This window comes from Pteronotus mesoamericanus, unplaced genomic scaffold (assembly GCF_021234165.1).
Source record: "Pteronotus mesoamericanus isolate MK-2021 breed Mesoamerican mustached bat unplaced genomic scaffold, CSHL_Meso_final scaffold_174, whole genome shotgun sequence".
NCBI lineage: Eukaryota > Metazoa > Chordata > Mammalia > Chiroptera > Mormoopidae > Pteronotus > Pteronotus mesoamericanus.
Window position 1 is genome coordinate 11,087,705 of NW_026555309.1, and position 26,703 is coordinate 11,114,407.

A 26,703-nucleotide genomic window follows, 5' to 3' on the forward strand; every position below is an offset into this window, starting at 1 on the left:
AGTTTGTTTTATTCCATTATCATTTATCCTCCTTATACCATCTTTCACCTCCGCCCACCCACTCCGATCCCCATTGTCACTTTCTTGAAAGCCACAAGCACCATCAAGGCAATATGAACGTACGACTAGAACCTAACCACACAAGAGTACTGTGATTTCTTCTGTTTTAGCATCTGCCTTACAAATTAACTTAAATTATTTTCAACATTCCTGGGGACTTTTTCCTATTCTTGGTAGGCTTGACCTAGTTTTTTTTTTTTTAAAGAACAATTCGTATCCGGTCCCACCTACTCACCCCCATCATCCACTAGGCCTCCGACTGAAGATGACCAGATCAGTTTGGGTTTACTTGCTTTATAATTATTATTAACAACACTTCTTAGTAATTTAGGGAGATGGTAAAAAGGTTTGTGGCACCTGGCTGGTGTGGCTCAGTGGATTGATGCCTGCAAACCAATAGGTCGTCAGGTTGATTCCCCATCAGGGCAGATGCCTGGGCTGTAGACTAGATCCCCAGTAGGTGGCGTGGGAGAGGCAACCGGTGGATGTACTCCCACATCGATGTTTCTCTTCCTCTCTTTCTCCTTACCTGCCCCTCTCTCTAACAATATAGGAAAGAAAGAAAGAAAAGAAAGGAAGGAAGGGAGGGAGGGAGGGAGGAAAGGAGGAAGGAAGGAAGGAAGGAAGGAAGGAAGGAAGGAAGGAAGGAAGGAAGGAAGGAAGGAAGGAAGGAAGGAAGGAAGGAAGGAAGGAAGGAAGGAAGGAAGGAAGGAAGGAAGGAAGGATCTTTTTTGGTAAACGCTTGTGAATTAGACATGTCCTCCTCCGTCTTTCTACTCAAACCAAGGCTCCTTTGCACTCTTTTTCCTGATTAATTGTACCACCATTTATTTACCCACTTGCCAAATATAGAAATCAAAGTCATGCTGGACTGATCCCTTTCAGCATCTTTCTACATCCAAATTATTATGAAACCCAGGCAATTCCGTCTGCTACCAACCCTCCCCAGCCCCCGCCCCAATGCTGCAAGAGGGGCTTACCCCTTGCCTACAATATTACAACTCTGGTTAATCACTCAGTGGCATAAGAATGTGGGTTTTTGAATCAGAATTCTGCCGCTTATTACCTGTATGATCATGGACAAGTCACTTAAACTCTATGAGACTCTATGTCCTTATTCATTTATTCAAAAATATTGGGTATCTATGCACTGGGGATATAGCACTGAATGAAAAATACAAATTAACCTATTCTTATGGGCTTTCATTCTAGAGGTGGGGAGGGAATCTTTAAACAAGATTTACAAAGTAAACCGTTAAACTGAGATGAGGGTCCCAGAGAAAAATAAAGGGGAATAGGGGCAGTTTTGGGAAGTTGCATTTGTCTAAGGACCTGAAGGAGGTAATATCATCTATAAAAATATCATTGTAGTTCCTACTTTAAAAATTAAATGAGATGATTCAGGGAAAGTGCTTAGTAGAGCATTTGGGCTCTATAAATATTAGCTATTATTTTTTCTTCTTTGCTGGTCAAATGATTACTAATTTCAGTCACTTGCCTTCCAATTTTTACATTAGAATGATGCTTCAAACAGGCTCAAAATTTTCCTGTGGTTTCCCTTTTTATTCAAGAAATGCTAGCATGTCTAGCTCATTATGATTTCGCCTCTGTCTATCCAGCCAGGCTCAAATTTTGCCTGGATAAGCCCCAGTTTCCCAATCTCCTCATACCAGCATTACTGACATCACATCCTGTATACCCTATAGCAGCTCTCTTTCTAGGATCTGGCCCCCCACCCTGGCTTTGTGTTGTGCGCTACTTTTGTCTGGAATGTTTTTTCCTCTTCCCTCAGGGCACTCGTCCTGTTCTTCATGTCTCATTCACTTGTGACCTCTTTGAAACCGTCACGGACTACTGTGACTATCTCTTATGATTTAATTGTATGTTTTAATACTTTATTGAGATATAGCATATCACATTGTTCACCTATTTTGGTTATATAATTTGATGGTTTTTAGTGTATTACAAAGTTATGCAACCATCACCATGATCTAACTTCAGAACATTTTTATTATCCCCAAAAGAAAGACTTAGTCTTTGTTCTTGAAACTCATATGCCTGGAACGGAAGACAGACAGTAAACGAGTAATTACCAATGTGATGGGTATTTTCAAGACTTGCTTGGTAAAGAGTGCAATGGGAGTGTTCTAGCTCACTTGGCAATTATTTGTCCCATTAAAGTTGTTTTTAATCCAAAATCGGCTCTTTCATACCTTAACATTTAATTATGTTTTACTTTCTTGTGAGAAAACTGGTCATTAAGTTGTATTAACCTACCATACTCTGGTCAGCCAGAGGGCCCGAGATGACCATTTGTATTTGGCAAAGTAGAGGATGTGAGGTTGTGTGATTGGGTTTTCCAGGAAACAGATGCCAAGACAGACTTAGAATGGTAAGAGATTTATTGGCAATAACCTTTGTGAATTATGAAGGGGCAAGGAGTCTGTAGGGAAAGCCTTCAGACTGCAGTGCAGCTCTGACACCTGTGAAAAGGAAGGAGGACTGGGCGGGATGAGCCTCAGACTGAGGTGCAGTCTGAGAAAGTTCCGGCCAGCCCAGCGGGGAGCTCTAGCATGCTGGGCAGAAACGGTGGGTCCTTGTACTAGTGATGTGCTCAGTCAGGGACCGCACGCTTGCCATCTTCCAGAGAAGGCTGCAGCTTGTGAAGAGGCCCTGTCCCCACAGCTCTCTCAGGCTCTGGTAACCACTCTTACTCTTGACCCTTCAGGTATGCACGTTAATAGCCTCAAGTACTGCACTATCCCTTATGGTTTCCTTACACCCTGCCCATACTTTTGAAGAGTGCTTTTATGGAAATTTCCTCAAATTACCCAATTTGAAGATGCCATTTGCTCCTGCTAGGATCCTGACTTATTGCTAAGGTTATTAGTGACCTTGAAGAGTTTTTTCTTTGGAATGGTAGAAATCAGTGGCTGATTGGTATGGGTTCAAGAGAAAATGGGAAGTAGTAAGATGGAGGCATGAGTATAAGGGGATATTTTCCTATAAGAGGAGGTAGAGAGATAGGCAAGTAGCTGGAGAGGGGTCTAGGGAAGGTTTTTCTACAGTTATGTCTTCTAAATGCAAGTGACTAAAAGTTTATCAGATTCAGAAGAAAAGCTCTAGTAACTAGGTGCACTGTGGATCATAGGAACTAGAACCAGGCACTTAACCTCATCGGGACTATTCTTTTTTTTACCCTGCATTTATTTTTATTAGCATTTATTTGATGCTGAATTTACTCCTGGGCCACAAGTTTTTGTTTCTTCAGTTCCTTCTGGAATATATTTTTCTTCTGTGCAACCTCTGCTTCTGCTTTAGGACAATCTGCTCTTTTTCAGTAGGATCCTCTATCTCAGTGTGACAGGGAGAGCTCATGGGTGGGTTTTAATCCACCCATGAGCTCTGTAAGTTCTGTCCCACATCTTGAGGGCTTTGTTCACCTGCATGTGCTCAGTGACTAGAGAATCTACATCTAAACCCTTAAGTTCACCCTTACTCTGGATTTTTAAGTGTGTGCAGCAAAAACTCAGCACTCTTTCCGGGGCTACTGACCCTGTGTTCAGCCCCACTGTTTGGCCCGGGAACACCTACCAACTCTATCCTTGTAATGACAGAATGGCACACATCACTTCGGTAAAATGACATCCTTCAGCTACTTGGTGGCTTCAAATACTTGATGGCTTGGGCAGTTTCACGAGTGTTCTTAAAGTGAACGTAAAAATTTAAACCTTTCGATTTGCATGTTTGTGGGGTTTTCTGGGTCAAGTGAAAAGTGAACCATTTTCAGAGGCCACCTCAGGCCATTTACTGGAGAGGAGGACTCTATTTCTTCATCTTTTTCTCTTTTTTCTTTCCTTGTTTTAGTTTGGCTTCATTTTTCCCTATTGTAAATGAATGTTATTTATGTGGCAGAGAATATTGTCATTTTAAGTGCTATCAGAAAAATCACAAGGGAAGACTTAGACCAGGCTGGCTTGGTTGCTTGATCATTTCTGAGTCAACTTTTATGGCCCACCTTAGTCACATGCTTTTCCCTATGGAGGGGGTGAACCTATTACTATAAGGTGTGGAAGAAGGGGCGATAGGCATTAGGGGATTAGCCTGGGAAGTCAGAGAAAAACATGAACCAACTGGTGGAAAGTTTCTGGAGGTAGAGGAATAGCAACAGCTGGCTGGACCAGGGGAGAAAAAAAAAATCCACAGTAGCATGAATATGAATGAATGAGAATAATAGATGGGTGGAGTGACCTGTATGTGAGGGAATGGCCAAGGACTTTGAAGATGTATGGTAGGGTGGACATCTGAAATAATCTCAGCATACACAAATGGGGGGTGGGATCTTAGTTTGAAGTTGTTGTTTTCAAGAGGGTCCTAAAATGGTGGTAGGTCAGTGGCTCCTGGGGTGGTTGGCACAAGCTAGACAGAGCAGCATATTTGTGGATGCTTCAAAAGACAACTGGATATTTATCTGCCAGTAAGGCCACCCAGTACATCACTTTCACCTGAAGGGAATGAGTCATTCTCTTTTTGCATCATTCTGTGCAAAATGCTTTCGTAAACTGCTTCTATAATTAGGAGGTCTTATGCCTTAGGGCATTTGTGACTGGTTGAAGTGAGTTGATATCTCTTAGCCATCAAAAAAATGGTGCATGGCTCAGTGCCTAGTAGAACCAAGGTCTTGGGAAGTGGCCAAGGATTCTTTGGAGCTGTTTTCTTGATTGCATCAGCCTAAGACAAAGCTTACAGCACAAGTGAAAACAACTGAAATGTAGACAATTCTTTGCAGTCCTCTAAACACTGTTGATATATATTATTAATTTTATCCTCACATCAACCTGGAACATAATGTTATCCTTATCTCAAATAAGGAAACAGAGGCTATGTAAAACAACTTGTTTAGGATTTTATAACTGTTACATTTTAACTCCCAAGGTGAGAATGTGAATTTTCTTATAAACTTATAGTAAGATTTTACTAAAGAATAAATACATTATTTTGTGGAGTTTAATGGTATAAGTCAAAGTGAAATAGTCATAGGGAAATATGTAAATATACTGTTAACAACAATGACAAAATAATAGCAACTAGTATTTACTGAGTGCCAAGGGTCATACTAAACACTATGAACATTTACTAACTCATTATGTTACTGGACAGGGGCCTGGTCAAGTGGGTGTGCCTAGGGCCAGCTGCAGTGTGTGGGTTCTTGACTTCGTGTAGAAAAGACTTCATGAGTCCAGGTGCCTATGAGGGTCCATTTATTAAACGGGGACAGTGAAACAAGTAAGGGCTTAGCACAGAAGCAGCAACGGGAGAGCCTGGGCTGGGCTGCCTGAGCTCACTGGGAAGTTGGAGAAAAGGGGGCCTTGGGGACGGGTTCAGGGGATTAGTCTGGGACAAGCTGCCAGCTGTCTATTGCCTTAGAGTCTAGGAAACTGATGCCTGTGAAGAAAGAAGTTGGGGGGTGGGTGGAGGGCAAGAAAAAAGTGAGAGGAGGAGGGCAGTGAAAAAGGGAATGGCTAGGGCCGCTCCCCAGAGGGAGAGCTGGGGCAGGGTTCTTTGTCTTGAGGCTTTTATCTCTTTCTTGAAGACAAGAATCTTAGGGGAGGTCTCAGGGGAGGGTTCAGTGGAATAGCCATCAGTTCTCCAGGCGCGCTCTTTCAGGGTTGTGGTCTCCAGAGAACGGGAAGCAGCAGAGCAGGGGTTCTTTAGCTGCTGTAGGGGATCCTGACATCGCCCACCTGGTTGTGCTGCTCCTCTGGGCCTGGAGCTGAAACACAACTGAGGCCTGGATGTGACCTCCTAGATGTTGTCTCCAGGGAGAAAAGGTCAGGGGTAGGGTTGCCTGGGGGTGGGGTCCTTGTTTTCCCAGTGTTGCCCCTGTCTGGCAGGAGGCCCTGGCGACCATCTGCACCTGGCTGTAAATTGCTCGGCCATTGGGTTCAGCTGTCTGTCTCAGTTTCCCTATTCCACTTGCCAAGGAATTTCCTAGCTTCTTCCCATCCTATCTCAATAACAACTCATTGAATTATTTATTATCATTTCTTTTTACAGATGAGGAATACTATTACTACACTGTTACTATCACCACCATTATGATGAATGGAAATGGGAATAGGCCATATACAAGAAAATCAATTATTAGTTTAATTTGGGAAATGAACACTAGGCCAGCGAAGAAGAGAGAAAAGGATAAGTCCCTGAGACTAAGACAAATGATAGCCTCTGTCCATATGAAGCAAGCCACCTGCATTTCCTAGGCAATTTATCACTCCTTTTGAGCATCAGCACTTTCTTGGTCTTCAGATTGAGTCTACATCCTCAAATTGTAGCGTAAATATTGCTGTGCTAAGTAGAATGGGGATTAAAAGAAATAGAAGTGACCAAGGACTAATACAGCTGGGGATATGGGAGAATGGTGATGCTATCTACCCATGAGTTGGGAAGGGCGGTAATAAGGAATATAAAATTGTGAAATAAGCAGAAGAGGTTTTTTTTTAAAAGATTTTATTTATTTACTTTCAGAAAGACAGGAAGGGAGGGAGAAAGGGAGGGAGAGAAACATCAATGTGTGGTTGCCTCTTGTGTGCCCGACCCCCGCACCGGGGACCTGGCCTGCAACCCAGGCACGTGCCGTGACTGGAAATCGAACTGGCCAACCTTTGGTTCACTGGCTGGCACTCAATCCACTGAGTCACTCCAGCCAGGGCAAGAGTTTGGTTTTAGATGTACTGAGTTTCTTCACACTGATGTTTGGACTTTGGGAGACAGGCAAATGGAGAGTTCCTGCAGATAGCAAACGATTTAGGCCTGGGTTAAGGTGAATGATTCAAGCTCAAGCACACATCTGGAAATTATTGAGCAGGGTGGTAATGGTTAACACCACTAACATGGATTTGATCTTTGAGGTGGTGAATAACAAGAAAGAAGAGCAATGTATTCAGTCTTAGGGGTGCCCATAGTGAAAGACTAAAGGGATGCCAAAAGCTTAAATATGTACATGGTATGTATTTATTTGTTTGTTTGCTTATTTCTTTATTTAATGTTACATGGGTAATGTGCCCATGTTGTAATAAGTTTTGGGGGAGGCACAACTCATACAACAGCGTGAACACTCAATCATCATGTGTATGAACGACACATTCAGTACGTATATGGCATTTAGTTGCAATGATTTTCAGAGTGCTTTTCAAACAATAATTTCCCATGAAGCCGCCATAAAATCTGAATGACGAAACTATTAGGTTCACAATATTCTTTTACTCTGTAATAGTAATAACTGATTTATTTTAGGCTTAAATGCTATTGCAAGAAATGTGATGGCCTGAAAGACAGTATTTTTTCTTTTGATTTAATTATTATTGTATTGTTTTCCATTACCATTTAATCCCTTATACCCATGTCCCTGAGTCCTTTTCAAAGGACAGTATTATTGTAAGTTATTTCCTCTGAAGTTGAAATTCATTAAAGACATATTAAATGAGAGACAATAAAATGGGGGAAAGAAAAGGAGAATAATTATATTAAAGAACTGAATTGCAAGAAAAGATGTTTTAAGACTAGCTTCCAGGAAGCCAAAGCAAAAAGCGAACATAGTGAGTTAACCAGGTACCGTCCCATAGAGTTTCTGAAACATGATTAATTGTCACTCTCACAAGGGCCCTCCCTAACCTGGAGATTCGGATAAATGGGTCTGGCTTGCAGTCTGGGAAGCTGTGCATGTTTTAAAAGTTCCCCCGGTGACTCAGAGAATTTGACAAGTACTAGTCCAACAATGGAAACACACCAGTTCATAGAACAGAAAAATGTTTTTTCCTAGCTCTGAAATCTGTTATTTTGTCCCATGGACACTGAGGGACATTGAATAATAAAACAGAACTGTCCTCAATAGCCTTAAAAAACAAAAAGCAGGTAGATATTTTACATGTGTGTACCTCATGCTGACCTTCAATACAATAAAAACCCACACAATGTTAAATTAGAATTGATGTAGGAAAAGAACCAATGGAAAAATTACATTCCTTGGTCTTCTTCAGAAATTCAGATTCAGTAAATCTGGGTAGGGACCAGAAATTTGCATTTGTAGTAAGCACTCCAGTTGAGAGTGATAAAAATGGCCCAAGATCACATTTCTGCTCTGAAAGAATGAATGGTTAACAGTATTTCTTAAAGTTTCAGGTTTAGATATAAAATCTTGAGATATGCTATTTGTGGTATACATTTTTGCAATTTTTTGAAAATTGAAGCAAGGGAATGAAGCAGGATTAATATGGTCCCACAAATTAGGCTGGGAAAACTTCTGTGATATAAAACCAGAGAGCTTTTTCTAACGAAAAATTTTCTTCAGCCCTTGGGAAAATATCGACAGTGTAGATTGTATTATATGCCAAAAGAATAGTCTCACCTTAAAAGGAAGAAATTGATACTCAATGGATTAAAATCTTACAGCATAATGGGGGGGAAAAACCATAGGAAAACTAATTAACTAGTAGTCTTTTGGTAAAGATGCATTTTACTCACAACACATAAGTACCAGAGATACCATAGTATTAATATAATCATGCACAAAATAGGGTCATATACTTGAACCCTGAATTGCTGCAGCCTAACTTATATTTGGAAACGACTGATTTATAGCAACACATGTTTTTTTCTAGATTGGTCTTCAATTTAAGTATATCAAGAATAAAATTGTTTTCTTCAGAGGCATACTTCTTTGGTTCTTTGTGATAATTAACCACCCCAAACTTCTTAAAAACTTTAGTAAAAATAAGTGAGGCGAGCCGTCATACATGTTAGCTTTCCTGCAGAATTTGTGGTGGGTAACTTCACCGACCACAGAGAAAAAGTGGTGTTGGCTGAACACTCTGAGAGAAGACAAGTCCTCTCTACTTTTTACATTGGATACATACTAAATCCTAAATTCAGTTTACATCTCAACAACAGAAATAAACTATGATAGATCTTTAATAATCTACCATATTGTGACTGGAAAACAAAGTCGGGATCTGCTTTAGAGCTACTTGCTGGATACACTAAACTTGGGTCTAGTTCTCTTTAGATGGTTTTCATACTACAGTGAAACTTTCAAACTCTCCAGTTCACCTGAATTCTCCAGGTCCTTCAGTCTAGATAATAGGTAAGGATAATTACTCTTAGGGAAAACTTTGTGCTTGAAAATTGTATCAATTAAGGAATACAAACTTAAAGATTCTGATTTTAAACCTAAGAGAACATTAAATAAGCATGTACCTCTCATTGTTTCCAGTTCCTGATAATCTTTCAGGAGAAAATTCTAGTATGAAGGTGCTTGCTCCATTGGACTAATGAGCTGGAAACTACTCATCGTGTAATGTCAGTATTTTTTGCATTATTTTATTTTTTAAGTATGTTTTATTATGATATTACAGTTGCCCTAATTTTTCCATTTGCCCCACTCCACCTGGTACCCCTACTCTCTCCAGCAATCCCCTCACTTAGTTCATGTCCACGGATCATGCATATAAGTTCTTTGGCTACTCCATTTCCTATACTGTTCTCCTCCTCCTCCTCCTCCTCCTTCTTTTTTTAAGTGATTTTAGAGAGAGGAGAAAAGAGGGAGAAAGAAAGGGAGAGAAACATGATGTGTGAGAAAAAGTGATCAGTTGCTATTCTCACACCCCCAACTGGGGACTTGGCCCACAACTCAGGCATGTTGCTTGACTGGGAATCGATCCAGCAATCTTTTGGTGTGAAGGCCGGTGCTCAATTCACTGAGCCACACCAGCCAGGGCTCCTATACTGTTCTTAACACCCCTCTGTCTATTTTGTACCTACCAATTCGTGCTTCTTAATCCCTGCACCTTTTCCCCCTCCCAGCAGTAACCTTCCAAATGATCGCCATGTCTATAATTCTGTTCCTGTTCTGCTTGTTTGCTTACTTTGTTTAGATTCAGTTGTTGATAGTTGTGAACTCATTGCCATTTTCATGTTCATAGTTTTGATCTTCTTTTTCTTACATAATTTCCTTTAACATTTCATATAATGGCTTGGTGATGATGAACTCCACTAGTTTTACCTTGTCTGGGAAGCACTTTATCTGACCTTCCATTCTAAATGATAGCTTTGCTCGATACAATAATCTTGGATGTAGGTCCTTGTTTTTCATCACTTTGAATACTCGTTGCCAGTCCCTTCTAGTCTGCAAAGTTTCTTTTGAAAAATCAGCCTTGTCATATGGGAACTTCTTTGTAGGTGACTCTGCTTTTCTCTTGCTGCTTTTAAGATTCTCTCTTTGTCTTTAACCTTTGGCATTTTAATTACGATGTGTCTTGGTGTGGTCCTCTTTGGGTCCAACTTGTTTGGGACTCTGTGCTTCTTGGACTTGTATGTCCATTTCCTTCACCAAATTAGGTATGTATTCCTTCATTTTTTCAAATAAGTTTTCAATTTCTTGCTCTTACTCTTCTCCTTCTGGCACTCCTATGATTTGAATGTTGGTACATTTAAAGTTGTTCCCGAGGTTCCTAAACCTATCCTCATTTTTTTGAATTTTTTTCTCCCTGCTCTTCTGATTAAAAGCTTTTTCCTTTGTGTTCCAAATTGTTGATTTCCTTCTTAGCTTCATCCCCTCCACTGTTGGTTCCCTGTAGATTTTTATTTCACTTGATGCAACTTTCATTTCTGCCTGGGTCTATTTTTATGCTGTTGCAGTATCCACTGGTTTTTTAAGCATCCTGATAACCAGTGTTTTGAATTCTGTATCTGATAGGTTGGCTATCTCCATTTCACTTAGTTATTATTTTTTTTTTTTTTTGTAGTTTTGATCTGTTCTTTCATTTGGGCCGTATTTCTTTGTCTCCTCAATTTGGCAGCCTCCCTGTTTGTTTCCGTGTATGAGGTAGAGCTGCTTTGATTCTGTCTTAGTAGTGTGGCCTACTGTAGAAACGGCACCTGTAAATTGTGTGGGGTAGAGCCTTAGATAATTGCCTGGGCAGGGCAACCTGTTTCACTGCTTTGTGGCTCTGTGTGGGATGAGGACTGAGAGAGGGGACAATGCCACTGCCTGGCCTCTGGAGACTGCCTGGGAGGAAGCTGTCTCCTGGCACTCACACTTGTACTTTCACCCTGTATGCCACTAATGCCCTTCCAGCTGTCGCCCTGGTACTGAATCCCAAAGATGGTGGGTCGGCCTGAGTCCTACGTCTGTTGTGGGCCCTTTAAAAGGAGTCTTTTGAGAATTCTGCAGTTTCATTGGCTGCCCTAGCCCCCACTGGTTTTTACAGCCATTAGTTATGGGGACTTATCTTCCTGGTGCTGGAACCCTGGGGCTGCATGGTCTGCCCTGGGGCTGGGATTGCTCATTCCTGATGTATCCCTCCCGATTTTTATCCACCACACGTGAATGTGGGGCTGCCCATTCTGCTGCCTCTCCACCCTACTCCATGTCTCCATGCCTCTCCACATCGCTGCCCCTCCTACCTGCTGGATTAATGTGGCTTCTTTAAATCCTTGGTTGTCGGACTCCCATAATTCTCAGCTTTCTGATGGTTCTGGGTGATATCTGCTTTGTAGTCTAGGTGTAATTTTTGCTGTAGTTGTGTGTGGAGGCCAAGTGTGTTTAGCTACCTTCTATCTTGACTGGAAGCCTCTGTGGTATCAGTATTTTGACATTAAAATGTTTGGTTTATATCAAATTAGTAAAATGTACCTAATTAAAAAAATTAAAGATTACCAACAGGAAAATTCATTCCCCCTTTGTCTTTTAAGAGTTTAACCTGATATGCTTATACTTTCATTAATTTTAGACTTCATTGACTTTGTGCATCATACGTGATGTTTTAACATTCTCAAGCTCCCACTTCCTTTTCTCTAACATAAATTTTAGTCAGTGTTTACATTATTGCCAATGTAAAAATGCAGAGGCAGATGGCATTTCATAATTATTTCCTTCACTGAATACCCTTTGTTTTTTGGAATTATTGCCTCGTTTTTGTTTTTGTTTTAAATGGGAGTATGTTCACTGGTCCTTGTTTTAGTTGCTCAGCGAGAGCTGTTTCAGGACCACCAGCAGTTTTTGCCCCCTTCAAGGCTCAAACATGCTAGGTAATCTCAGTTCCATTTCCCACCCTGGAGTACCCTGGCTGAAGCCCCCACTTGCTCCTGCCCCTAAATGAAGCACAGACTTCAAGCACACCTTTGTCTCAGAACTTCCTTTTGACATTTTTTCTGTTGAGTTTACTATTTTAATGATGCGACTTCCTTATTCTTGTTTACTTGGAGTATACTATCCAGCAATTCTCTAAAAAGAAAATAGGGGGAAAAGACTGATAATGACAAGTTTTTCTGCTCCAACAAGCCTGGAGATTGGTAGCAAGTTTCATGCTTATCCATTGCCCTGGTAAGCACACACTTGTAAGGGAGGGGTCACTGATGGATAGCACAGGCAGAATACAGAAGCAACTGCAGCTAAATCTTTTTTCATTTTCTTCGGGATTCTAGCTTCCCTGCTACTAGCCAACTTTACTTTTTCTTGAAGTGCTAATATGGAGATATACAAATACTCCCAGATAAAAGTCTTATGGAAACACTCAAAAGATTCAGGTTGCACAGAACTGGCCCAGTCATTCTGTGAGCTACTGCAGAGAATTCTATGAAGGGAGACCCCCTACCCCTAAAATAGAATTTCTTTATAAAATATTGTGTATTTATTCTTACAAGTTCAAACTTCATTCACCTTCAAAGTACTCTGCATTTGATGCAATACATCTACTGAGACTTTTTCCCACTGCTCAGAAGTTTTAACTCATTGATTTTGATGCCTTTTAGCACTTCTGCTGTTTTTTGTTTCACCTCTTCCACATTGGCAAAGTTTCCGTTTAAGGACTTCTTTCATCAGAGAAACAAACAAAAAAAAAAGTCGCTTGGGGCAAGATCAGGTGAATAGTGAGGGTGGGGCTTGGGCATCATGCCATTTATGGTCAAAAACGGCTCAATGCTCAGCAACGTGGGCAGATGTGCTCATAAATCACCCATCATTAAATGGGCAAATGCTTTGAGAGTCTTCCAACAACAAGAAAATCATCACTGAAGCCCAGCGCAGCTTCTCACGACGACAGCTGGTGCACTGAGACAAGATGGGTTCCTAGAACACTCACCTACTGGGCGAAGCCTATACTACAAGGGGCCCACCATCCAGAAGATAATTCTGTTTTTTTGGGGGGGTCCCCCCTCATATTTTATACACATTGGAAAGAAAGGAAAGCTATTCAGTAAGGAATTAATATTCGTTGAGAATCTTCCTGTGATACTCTGCTGCATCTGAGAACAGACCTCACCCAATCTGGCCACAGGGATAGGCATGAGACCGAAGCTGAGCCAAATTCACCGCTGGTTTTCTTGACCACAGGGACTGGCCTAAAGAATGGTAATCAGTTAATATAAATCACTGAGTCCTTCCCCCGGATTTTCAAAACTGAGGTTGGAAGACCCAGCTTTCCCTGCTGGTTATGGATTGGTTAGGATATGTGTCCAGAGCTGCCCATAGCCATGTCCCCTGCTGTGAGAAGTAGCCATGGTGTTTGGGGGTCTCTACTCCAAAAGAAATGAGTTGAGAGTTTTGAGGTTATATTGCTGGGAATCCAAATCCTTGCTTCTCTTCAAGCCCGGCTCCACCTTCATCCTTCTCCTATTGGGTGCTAACCAACATTCCCTTTTGCTTAAGCTAGTTGAAACTAAGTTTCTGTCACCTGCAACAAAATATATCCCATTTATGTAGCTCTAGCTCCATATATCTTAAGTGCCTACTAGTTATCGCCCTCTGGATGTTCCTTGGTACTCCAAACTCCTATCTATAGCGCAATGCATCTTTCCTCTTTTGCCCACTCTGTGCACCCCATTTCCTATATATTCTCATCCTGGTCATCAAGTCAACATCTACCCAACTGTGTAAGCCAGAAATACCGTTCTACTAGACTCGTCCCTTTCTATTTCATCCTCACCGCTCAAGATCGCCTCAGTTTCTAAGTGCTATTCCTTTTCTAAAATATTTCTCATACCTGCCACCCTGTCTTCTACCTTTGAGACCCTCCCAGTTTCCTCCTTTTTCCTTCCCTCTCTGTACTGAAAAGGCCAAGTCTCAGAATGCTTAGCCTATCCACTGCCTCTGTTGAATGGGGTACCCACCTAAGAGTTTCCTGTGACCCTTCTGGTCCCAAGTGATTAATTACGCCAATCAGGTCCTCTTCTATGAGGATATCGAAATCGGAGACACATAGAGGACCCTTCAGTTGTTGGGAAACAGAAGCTGAACGTAGAGAAGGTAGAGATGATGACAAGAATATAGCAACTGCTGAGTAAATAGTAAGTTGGTAAGCAGCGTATGAGTGACCCAGCCTTACTGGGTATACTGGAGGACAAAGTAATGGCTGCAGTGATAGAAACAAAAAGAGGAAGGACTCATGGACATGGACAACAGTGGGGTGACTGCAGGAGGAGGGAGGTTTAAGGGGACTAATGGTAATGGGAAAATGCAATAAAAATTAAAAACAAAAAACAAAAAAACAGAAAGAGGAACGAAATCACCATGACGGTTGGAGACAAACTCTTGCTGTTGAGGCGGCAACATGATTCCTAAATTATGTGTGCTCCAGCCTGTGTGAAGTGTCTCGGTGTCAGGTGTCAGCATATTAGTTCCTGTGAGATTTCTGTGTTCCCACAAGATTCTTCTCTAGGACCTCAACTCAAAGACACCATATAGGTTAGCTATATTGCTTCTTAACCATGTGATGCTCTGCTGTATCTCTGATTATGTGCACATACTATTCCAACTGGAACAATTCTCATCTCCCAAATATCCTTAATTTCTTCACCTGGCTACCACTTAACCATCTTTTAAAACTGAGCTTAGGCTTCTCTAAGCAGCTTTCTATAACCCAACCAGGTTAGATACTCTTCCTTTACTACAAACAAATTTAATGACACTGCATATTGGAAGTGTGTGTCTCCACAAATAGAATGTGAATTTCTTGTGAGATGCTGTTTTGTTCCCCTTAGTATTCCCAGTGCCTGACCCAGCACAAAGTGGATATTTAATGAATGCCATTCTTTTTGTTAAAGCTAAATTGCCTAGATACTTTCAATTACCAATGTTTGATAATTTTCCATTATCATCCCTCTTCCAATATATCCACTTGCATCTTGACATGTGTTATGGTACTTAAAAAGGACAATAGTATGGAATTATGGCTTTGTGCATGAGATTTCCTCAGTTTAGAATGCCCTTCTCACCGTTGTCCCCTCCCTCCCTCCAGGAATGGAAGCAGGAAGATCAGAGTTCAGAGTTAGTGCAGTAGTCTAGGCAAGAGAGGATGATGGCCTGGACTAAGGAGTGTCAGTGGAGTAGGAGGTAGTGATAAACGGTAGGGATGGAATAGTCAGTACTTGGTGGAAGAACTGGGTATGAGATGAGGGAGAGGAGTTTAACATAAATGAGTATGAGGTTTTCCGGTATGATCAACTGAAAGGTGTTTTTATTCAGCGATAGGAAAGAATGGAGGAGAAGCAAGTTAAGAGGTAACTAAACATTCCCATATTTATATAATAAGATTTCTTATCTAAATTTTGCTGATATGTGCTATATTTAGGGAATGGGAGTACTCATTTTTTTTTTTTTTTTTTTTGGTGCTGGTGTTGGGGAGGATATTTGCAGTTACTGTTTTTAAACTTACCATTTAACCATTTTAAGTGTATCATTCAGTGGCATTAAGTACATTCACATTTGTTGTATGTATAATCATGACCATTATCTACCTCTAAATTTTTTTTCATCCATCCAAACTCAAATTCCTTAACTTCTGAACAATTCCTCATTTCTCCCTTCCCCCAGCTCCTGACCTCCACCATTCTACTGTCTCTAGGAATTTAATTATTTTGGGTACTTCATAAATGTGGAATCATATAGTATTTTTCCTTTTGACACTGGTTTATATCACTTAAGATAATGTCTTCAGCTTCATCCATGTTGAAGCATATGTCAATTTCCTTCCTTTTTAAGGCTCAATATTACTCCAGTGTAGTTTATATAACATTTTATTTATCCATTCATCCTTCGATGGACACTTGGGTTGCTTCCACCTTTTGGCTATTGTTAATAATGCTGCCGTGAATCTGGGTGTACAAGTATCTGCTCAAGTCCCTGTTTTCAGTTCTTTTGGGTCTATAACCAGAAATGGAATTGCTGGATCATACGGTAACTTTATGTTTACTTTTTCTGAGGAACTACTATAGTGTTTCCATAGAAGTGACACCATTTCACATTCCCACCAGAAGTGCACAAGGGTTTCATTTCTCCATATCCTCCCTAACACTTGATATGGAAGTTTTCTTTCTTTTTTCTTTCTTTTTTTAAAAAATAAGTCACCCTAATGGGCATGAAGTTGTATCTCATTGTGGTTTTAATTGGCATTTCCCTAATCACTGGTAACGTTGAGCACTTTTCATGGTTTATTGGCCATTTGTATATCTTCTTTGGAGAAATTTCTATTCAAGTCCTTTGCCCATTTTTGAATTGGGTTGCTTGTTTTTTTGTTGTTGAGTTCACAGTTATTTTGTAATATGAGGTGGTTTCAGGAATACAACAGATCTTTAGGGCATGAGAATAAGTGTTTAGAATAGTATGGAAATACTAGGGTCTTGGGGAAAAGGGCAGAAAGAGGAGGAGGATGCCAAAGAAAGTAAAAAATTTAAAGTCTTATTTTTAGGAAAGAGTAAAGAAGTACACTCTTAGCATTCTGAGCTCATTTTAGTATTGTAGTTTGGAAACCAAATGGGTTCATTTTTTTTTATTTATTCATTTTAGAGAGAGAGAAGAACGAACAGAGAGACAGATACATTGATTTGTTGTTGCACTCATTTGTTGATTCTTATATGTACCCTGACAGGGGACTGAACCTGCAACGCTGGGGTACTGGGATAATGCTCCACCAACTGAGCTACTCGGCCAGGGCAGCCTTCTGTGTTAAATAAGCATTAGTGGCTACCCTGAGAGCCTAATCACCATTTAGCAACATTAGTCATATAAAAAATGCCCTGCTTTATAATACTCTAATTAAAAAAAATTTCGTACATAATTCATATATTTGATGACTATTTTTATACCAAAACCTAAACCTGGAAAGTAAGTTGTTTGTACCATGGATTACAGAAATAATTATTATATAATGACTTTAACTGGGAATGTAATATTTTTTAATTACCAAAAGCTGATGTGCATGAATCATTTACAGAATACCACTGTAAGAAAATAAACATTATAAAGAGCTACAGAATACATAATCATGACATAATTAATAGAAACATGAAAACAAAGCTGTTTTCTGTAGATATAGACAAGGGTTGCAGAAAATGTGAATTACATAGAAATGTGTGCTGTTACTGGAGAAGCTAGAGAAAATAATATTTTGGCCACTGGTAATAGAGAACCAATCTCTAAGAATAATATCCAGTTTAAATTACATAAATTTTATGATTTTTAAAGTAACCATTTTACTTAATCAATTGACAGTGGATAAATTTTTGGATCCTGAATTTTTGGTAAAATGTTGTAAGACTTAGGTTAGATAGAATATTCTAAATTTTAGATGAAAATGTAAATTATATACCTGAGGAAAAATATGTTATTTTAAAGTATATCAGATTATTTTCAGTGTTATATACTTATATTCTCTATAAATAATAGGTAAGAAGACATACCATTTTCTAAAAAAACAACAAAACTTCCATTACTCTGAAACTAAAGATGAGCTTTCCATTTCTTGTTAGGATCGTTGTTGCTGACTGTGGATAGAAAATTAGCAAACATTTAGCAGCAGATAAGCAAATTCACTGGATTTTATCTTCTGGCTAGAACAAACATTCATTGCTAAAATAATGTTATTGCTCGATATAAAGTTAGAATTGTGTTTGTAATTTTAAAAACACTGCTGAAGCTTCTACACAAAATTCAAGCTTTGAACCAGTTGATTTTAAGGATTAAGCTTCTATAAAGATTCTTAATTTGACAAATTAACCTAACACTAGCCTAAACAACTGCAGAATTACTGCTTTAATATTTTTGAGTTCACTACATCTAGTGCTGCTAAAACCTCTAGCTGTTCCCAAATCTTCTACATGTAAAATTCTTCGTGGTCTTGTGGTCTGGGAGAAGAAAAGCTATTTTCCACTACATGTCTTCGATTGTCATTCTGGTGGTTGAGGACTGGAACCTCCAAGCAAGATCCTAGTTCTTGTGGGAGTGTCTGGTTCCCACTTGTGGTGGTCCCTTGGACTTGCACTGACCTTTCCTAGTGCCTGTCTCTCCAGTGATATTCAAAGGAAGACTCTGATGGGTATTGTTTTTCCTAAAGAAAACTAATTCATATAAAAAAAAAAATTAAATGCTGTCAATAAAAGAACTAAAATTTCTAAGTATACTTACATATCATTCCATCTTTTTCTAATTTTTTCAAATGAAGCAAGAGATTTTGTTCAGCTATCCTATGTAAAGACTCAGGAGTATTCTAAAAGAAAAGACAGTAAAAGAAAACATTCCTTTTTTTAAAACAGAGTTAATCCTTTGAAACTTTAAAAAAGTGCAACAAACAAAATTTTAACTTAAATTCATTTTTATATAGAAAAGCCAAAATGATTTCAGTTTGTATATGTCTGCTTTAGGCACTATATTCTTATCTATATTCCTTTGGATAAAATAGAGTGTAAGCTCTGTAAAGATAGTAACGGTATGTTTTGTTCACTACTGAATACCCAATACTTAGCATAATGCCACACAGTAGAAATGCAGTATTTTACAAATGGATGAATAAATAAATGTAAACATTACTCTAGATAGCTTTCATGATGATATAGACATTGACCCTATGGTTTATTTATTAGGTTACATGGTAATAACTTTTCACATTTCCCTTGGTTATTCTACTTCTTTTATCATTTAGTTTTCACCTTGAATACTCTTCCTCGGACTTCTCTTAAACATTAATGTTTACAGTGCATTGTATCACTGACTCTCTTCTGTTTTTACTCACCCAATTTGCCACAGCAATATCATGCATTAATGATTCCCAGATATGAACCCCTGACCCTAAACTCTCCCTTAAGCTCCAGTACCATATACTCTCTCCACCAGTGTGATCTTCTAGATCACATTACAGGACTTTCCTAAGACCTTTGAGTGGTGGGTCATTCCCAGGTATTGGCTAAAGCTCAAATTTGTTAGCTTGACAATCAAGGCTTCCCATGATCTGATCACACCTGCCTATCCTGGCTCATTTCCTGTTATTAGAATAGGAAAAAACCCCAATGTACCAATGAATAGTCTAGAGTGACTCGACTCTAGTGTTATGAGGAAATGAACTCTTTCACAGAATTTACTATATCCTTTTGCTAATGGAACTTTTATCTTTAGCCATTTTAACCCTTCAGCCTTCCCTTTTCTTTGTTTATTTTTTTAAATCATCTTTACCTTTTAAGATAAGTACACTGAGTATGATCTGACTATTTTCTGATACTTGGGTCTATGGGATATTAAAGGTCCTGTACGAATTCTCATTGGCCCTAGGTACCTTTTCAAGCTCATCTTTAGTTACGCTCTCATGTATTTTCTGGCTGTACAGGTTGTGGTAGTGGGGTATTTAAACCCATTTAATCTAATACCAGAGCCTACATTCTTAATCTCTAAGCTATACGGCCTGCATAGCAGGTACCTAGTAAACATTCAGCAAAAAACTGAATTAAACTAATTGACCACTATATAGTGTTGGCATATAATGATGTGCTCAGAGGCCATTGAGCTGAGGGTTTCTCTCTATACACTCGATTTCTCTACTCATGTTCTTTTCCACATCTTTTCTCTGTTGTCAGGCATTGTTGCTACTGCTCATTGCTATTATCCTAGTTATCTAACAGATCATCTCTTCTCACTTGCCACCAGCTAGGACACCAGATAATCAAGATGGTTAGAGTAATACGTAAGTCATTAGAAATCTTGATCATCAGGCAGTTGGGAATGGTCTCTTCTACAGAATATAAGTATATGGTTTAATGATGGCTCTGAATGGTTATTTTTGGTTTTCCGGGCCAGGTATTCTTTAACTTTTGTGTTCTAGAAAGTTGAGGTTGCTGGTCTCAAATCTATACAAGTAGCATTATTTATAAAATTAACAGTGTTCTGGGAGGTGATAAGCTTATCATATCTATAGCTTAGCAAACAGATTATTCTAATAAAATTGTGGCTATGTACAAATAAGCTAAACAAAAAATACCTTGTAAATAATTTTTACAAGCTCCATTACTGTAAATGATTTTTCAAAATTGTCATGAAATATTGTAAGAATTTGCTTTTCTCGAGTGTTTCTGTGAGAAATGTATTCTTGAATTTTAGCTTCAGCGTTATGGATGACTGGGCCATGTCCTGAATTAAAACAATTACAAAAATTATTTCAATCAGATAAAAATATTAAGTATAACTGAAGTTAATTCACTCTGAAAATAATCCATACGATATATTGAAACAGCATACTAAATATACAACAAATAAGAATTATTTGGAAAACTACAAAACATTACACAGGTATGATACAAAACATTAGACAGTTATATCAAAATCTATACAAAATACTATTGTATACATTAAAAGGTATAAAATAAAAATATAGCAGTAATAACACGAATCACAACGGTAATGATAGGTAATAGTTATAGAGCACTTATTATTTGCCAGGCACTGGTCTAAATGCTACACATTCTTCTTATAGGAATCCCAAGAGGTAGGTACTATTATCCCTTTTTAGAAGCAGGAACTGAGGCACAAGTAGGGTAAATAACCTGCACACAGTATCAAAGCTCAAGAGTGTGGCTGGGATTCTGACTTGGGAGCTTTTAATGACTTTAGGCTCTTTCCACTTTGCAACACTTATATAAAAGATTGAAAAAGGGAATGTAAAAGTAGCTTCATGTAAGCGACCAAGAGCTATTAAAAATTCACAGGAACCACAGCAGAACTTGAAAAATCTTATGTATAGGCTTATAATTCAGAAATGTGGACAACCCAGATAAAGTTGTATTAAAATTTACATGTCCTTTAACATAGTGCAAATTAATATATAACACAAGTTTGCCAGAGGGATGTTTAAAATATTTGAGGACAAAAATATCCAGAAGCAGGCTAACCTATTATCATGTAACAAGCATGGGCTTTGGTTAGAATACCGACCATCATTTACGAGCACAAAGGTCTCTGAACTGCTTCTTTGCTATGCATGAGGACACCACTGCCTTCTGCACTGGCTTTCTGTGAGGACACAGCTAGCTGGCTGTAAAGGTCCCTGCAGGTACCTGATGGGTAGCAGGCTTTAATATATGGTAGCCATGGCTACAGAACATAATTTACATATAAGCTCCTGCTGTGCTAATAAGCCAGGTCATGGGATTCACCAAAGCTAACACTCTTAAGAGCCTTTAGTAGGCAGCCTCTTATTAGCATTGCTTGAATGTGAGTGCATTAAATGTCTATTCTCTTTGCTTTAAAAATAGCTGTCAGTTTCCATTCCTGTTATATTATAATATTAATCCACATGCCCAGGGTATGTTTCCTACCCCCTCAGAAGTAGAAACTCATGAGAGAATATGAGGGTACTGAAGATACTGTATTTACAGATCTTTCCATAACTCTTTGGTTAGGCACAAGTTAGAAGGACTTCAAAAATTAGTAACCTAGTCTCTTTTCCCTTCCGGGCCCTATTGTTGGGTCTAGTATGTTTCTTAGCTTTCATGATGGAGGGGAGATTCATATTGCAGAGTAGCGCAGTGATAGCTGAGATACTAACAACAGGCTTCTTCTGGAGAATCAAAATAAATACAGGACTTTACAGTTCATACAGAAGCTACTGATAATTGAATAGTGTGAGTTAAAACAACTAAAGCTCAGAGGTCAAATGCTATCCATGGTTACATAGCTAAAATGTGGTCCATGACAGAAATCAAGTTAACAAAGTTGAAGATAGCTTATGGGATGAAAAAATATTCTTGTTTCAATGTAAGTTATTTCAGTTGTTTAATAGTTCTACTAATAGCTGTTTAACTGTTAAAAAAAATAACCCTTTTATAAGGAGTTATTACTGTAACTGTTGGCCTTTTAAAAAATTGCATGGCTAGACAGGACTTAGGAGTGGCATTTAAAGAAGCAGTTTACAGGTTTCTCTTTAAGGCTAAAAACACAAAGAACACACACACGCACAAACCAAAATGAACCTTCCTCATTTGACACAAATGGTTTACTAGATTTAAAAAATTACTCACCTGGATATATAATACCAGCTTTGATTTTCAGTAACTTTTTTAGGGAGTTCATGTAATCATAGAGGTCCTCAAATACAGTTGTTCCTTCCCCTAGGATGCAATCTCCAGAAAAGAGAGCATTTTCTTCCTCTAAAAGTAGAGCCATATGATCATCGGTGTGGCCAGGTGTGTATATAACTCTGGGCAAAAGAAGAAATAAAAGCAATTATGAGCTTTTAAGCTTAGGAGCAATCTTGAGAAGCAAATTATTCTCTATCCTTACTTCTGGACAAGACACAAATAATGTCACTGAGTTAAAAAGCTCCTTTTTCTCTTGTCCATTGAAAATTATCACCAGAAATTTCTCTCCTTTAACAAAATCAAATTTCTCATTCTGAAGTGCAAGTTTAATACTTTTCTCGCTTTTTTCTTATAAGTAATAAACACTGATTACAACAAATTTGGAAAACAGAAAAGTACTTAACGTAGATAAAAATCACCAATCTTTCCACTATTTAGAGATAGTGCTTGTATTTTTTAAAAAAGATTTTATTTATTTACCTTTACAGAGAGGGGAAGGGAAGGCAAACAGAGAGGGAGAAAAACATCGATGTGTGGCTGCCTCTCATGTGTCCCCTACCAGGGACCGAGTCTACAACCCAGGCATGAGCCCCAACCAGGAATCGAACCAGCGACACTTCAGTTCACAGGGTGGCACCCAATCCACTGAGTCATACCAGCCAGGGCGTGGTACTTGTATTTTTTAAGAACATAGATTTTTTTCAATTTTCTTTGCATGTCAGGAAGTACATTTGATAACACATTTTATGGCAATACTATACCAAAAAAGCACTTTCATATGTTGCTGGTGAGGTAAGCAAAAGGGTATAACCCATAAAGAGGGGAATTTGACATTTTCTAGCAAAAGAGCACCCTTTGACCCATCAATCCCACTGCTAGAAATTTACCCCCAAAATACACGTTCACATACACAAATAATGCGTATGTTATCCAATACATTATTGGCAGTAACAAACATTAGGGATAACCCAATGCTGACCCATAGGGCACTCTGGATAAATGGTGGTATATCCACACAGTGAAACACTATACAACCATCAAAAAGAATGAGGAAGATCTCTATGAATTGATGTACAGAGTAATTTGGATATACTGTCAAATGATAAAAAGCAAAACACCCAAGAGTGTACATAGTGTGCTCTTTTATATATAAAAGACGGGGAAAGTAAAACATACATGTATCTATTTTATTTTGCAAAAAAGAAAGTCAGGATAAATAAAAAACTAATAAACACAGCTGCTTATAGCAGGTAGATAAGTGGGGTGTAGGGAGTAGAGGTGCATGTAAGACTTCTCTCATTAGAACTTTTTTAGTAGTTTTAACTTTTAAGCTATGTAAATTTTTTATATATTCTAAACAAATTAAAGAGATAAAAAAATCTTAACACTGAATACAGAAAGAAGTAAATCTTACTGTACACTAGATAACAATGCCGCAGTAAAAGAATGAATTAATTCAAGTAAGTTTTAAATATAATACTAAGACTGCACATTCTTTATGGAATGTATTTTATCTTAAGATCAAAAGAATTGCAAAGATATCTTGAACCTTACTTAATAGGTTTAACTTTGGCAGTGTTATTAGTTATTGTTTCTGAAACTATTTTGTGTTTATTATATGCTAGTTTAAGCAAGTAAATAAACTGATGTCAAAAACCAAGTTTTTGTTTGTGAGATAAGGAAAAAATATGTATAATCAGGGAATTAAATTTTGGGTTGTTTCTTATTTGAATTGAGGAATCATGAATTCAAAAGTGTTTTTCTAGCTTTGTCTATAAAAAGCCCCAGAAGCGACGATACTCCAGTAGCAATGAGTACGACTCACACTCAGTTCTTTGTTTCTAAATACCACTTCCCACTCAAAGAGACCAGGGTTTCCTACCGATATGCTGGCTCCAGGTTGGGGCAGGGAAAATAGATTGTGGTATTGAGAGACCCTGTGTCAGACAGCAAGAAGGTGCTGATAGATTAGGGGAACTATGCCAAAAGGACAAAGAAGCAGTGAATAAAAAATTATAAGTCTGTAGTAATACTCAAAAAAGAGGAAGGGATGGAATCTCTTCTTTAACAAGAATGTAAGCAAATAAAGAAAAAAAAAAAAAACCCAGGAAGTAGAAAAAATAGAATAAGAAAATTCACAATTATGCCACCTTCAATATATTAATTGATTAAGGCAAGTATCATTAATAGACGCTAAAATCACTGGATGAAAGATTGTTGGAAAGCAGCACATAACCTAAAGTTATTTACAGTGAGCTTAACTCACAAGACCATATTACTAATAAGCAACAATGAATCTCCACTAAAAAGGCATGTAAATGTCATTATCAAATAAAGGCTCAGTATTCTCACTGGATAACTCTACCAAACATTTAAGTCAGAGGACTTCACTACCACTTAGCCTATCCCAGAGCATACAAAAAGAAGGAAAACTTACAAATCCCAAATCTGACAAAGGCCGCACAAAAAGAAAACTACCGCCTGATCCCACTAACGAATATTGTTATGAAAATCTTAACTAAAATTTTAACAAACAGAATCCAAAAGCATATTTACAAGTAACAACATCATGACCAAATAAAGTTTATTCCAAAAATGCAAGTGTGTTTTAATATTATGAGATCCCTGCAAATCACAATAAAGCTATGGAGAAAACTGGTAAGATCATTCTGACATTGCAAAGACATCTGACAAAATTCAGCTCTTAAAAAAAACAGAAAATACATTTCAGTATTTAAGAAAACTGAAACGACTGTAACTTAGAAGACTTTCTCATTTGCCAAAAAATCCAATCAAATCCTCAATGCTAAATATTGAAATTGTAAAGCCTTTTTAAAGAATCTGCTAAAGATGAAGAGATATAAGTTATAAGAACATGAGATACTTGTGTAATGGGAGCAATTATTTTCGACAGGCATTAAGAACTGACTTTAGGTACTACTATGCTTTTATAGTCTCCAAGTATATGCTTTACACATTGCAAATGATTACTATATTTAGTAATGGTGAGGTATTAAAGAGATGTTAGAAATAATCTCTTTTGTTTGATTAAACCTGCTGCAACCTGAAGGTATTCCATGTTATATTAAAACAATTTCAGGAGGTGTATTTCCAGCGACTATAAAAATACGTGGTGCGGGTGTCTGTCCTACCTTGTGAACAGTCACACACAGAATGTGCTTACAAACGGAACCTCAATCTTTTTTTTTTTAAATATACAAAAACTCATTTGAAGAACCATTCTTTCAGAGTCTGCAACCTCTCTCACCCACCCATGTGCGTGCAATTCCTCCTTAATTATTTTCCTCCCACTCCCTATGCCCTATCCTGAAAACCATTCAGTAATGGTTTTCCTCGATATTTTCTAGGCTGAAAGCAGTTAAGATTTCTTAAATTAGGGGATCAGTATTTCCAATCCTCCAGTCACCTGGGTGGCTAATGGTTTAATCTGCATAAAAACTGTGTTAAAATTCACTTCACGGCTGCAGGAGGAGAAAAGGAAATGACACGAGAAGTGCTTTGCTGAAGAGCAGAGGAACTGCAGCTGTGGCCTCTCATTCATCAGGTAGAGCATTTATCTGCTTCTGCCGCTTCTGTGGCACAGTAGACTTTATACAAGAATGGCTCTCTCAGAAATTTAGAACAGTCAACAAAAGATGTCAGATTAACCTTGAGAAATTAAACTTAGTTTTCACTAGAAAATTCCTGAGGGTTACGACCAGAATCCTTACTGAAAATCTTGCTAACTTTCTATTTTTCACTAATGGGTTCTTGGTGGGTTTTATATCTATCTCCATTGTGGTTTTTTTTTCCCCCCCAAACTGGCAAGTAGACAAGATCCATTAGACATCACTTATTTGGGACTTCAGTAAATTTTGCTTAACGAGTCTTTTTGTTAATATTTAAAATTGCATTTTACTGATGATAAAAATGGAAATTGGAAACGACGTCAACAGTAAATTAAATATTTTATTCAGATTGTAGCATAATTAGAATATGCATTTTGAGAAAAGATTTACTAAGTCATTTAAAAAAACTGTCTGCTTTGTTAGTTTTTCTCTTAAATCTTAAAATAGATTCCCATACTTAATAAGAATACAGTAAAACAAAAATTAAATGGAGTTCACGTAATATTGAGATCCTTGGCGCCAATTCACTCCATGAAACGAGAGTGTATCCAACTGAGGGGGGCGGAGGTAGGGACAGGAAGCAAGTAAGTATGTGGCAGCTTTGGGTTACTGCTGTTTCTAG

General features: G+C 38.3%; 1 protein-coding gene and 1 non-coding gene across 2 annotated transcripts in view; both read right to left on the reverse strand.

Moving 5' to 3' along the window:
* Positions 1 to 6,576: 6,576 nt before the first annotated feature.
* LACTB2 (lactamase beta 2) overlaps positions 6,577 to 26,703 on the reverse strand; it is a 36,223-nt gene continuing 16,096 nt past the window's right edge. Inside the window, exons 4-8 of the mRNA XM_054590242.1 lie at positions 22,393 to 22,571; positions 20,358 to 20,506; positions 18,518 to 18,599; positions 17,794 to 17,877; positions 6,577 to 6,849 (exon numbers count right to left, since the gene is read on the reverse strand). Coding sequence (XP_054446217.1) covers positions 17,834 to 17,877; positions 18,518 to 18,599; positions 20,358 to 20,506; positions 22,393 to 22,571 — 454 coding nt within the window. The 3' untranslated portion in view covers positions 6,577 to 6,849; positions 17,794 to 17,833. The remainder of the gene's footprint in view (positions 6,850 to 17,793; positions 17,878 to 18,517; positions 18,600 to 20,357; positions 20,507 to 22,392; positions 22,572 to 26,703) is intronic.
* Positions 7,107 to 7,206, reverse strand: LOC129084500 (small nucleolar RNA U13). The gene has a single exon (XR_008530623.1). It is a non-coding gene; the product is annotated as a small nucleolar RNA U13 (small nucleolar RNA).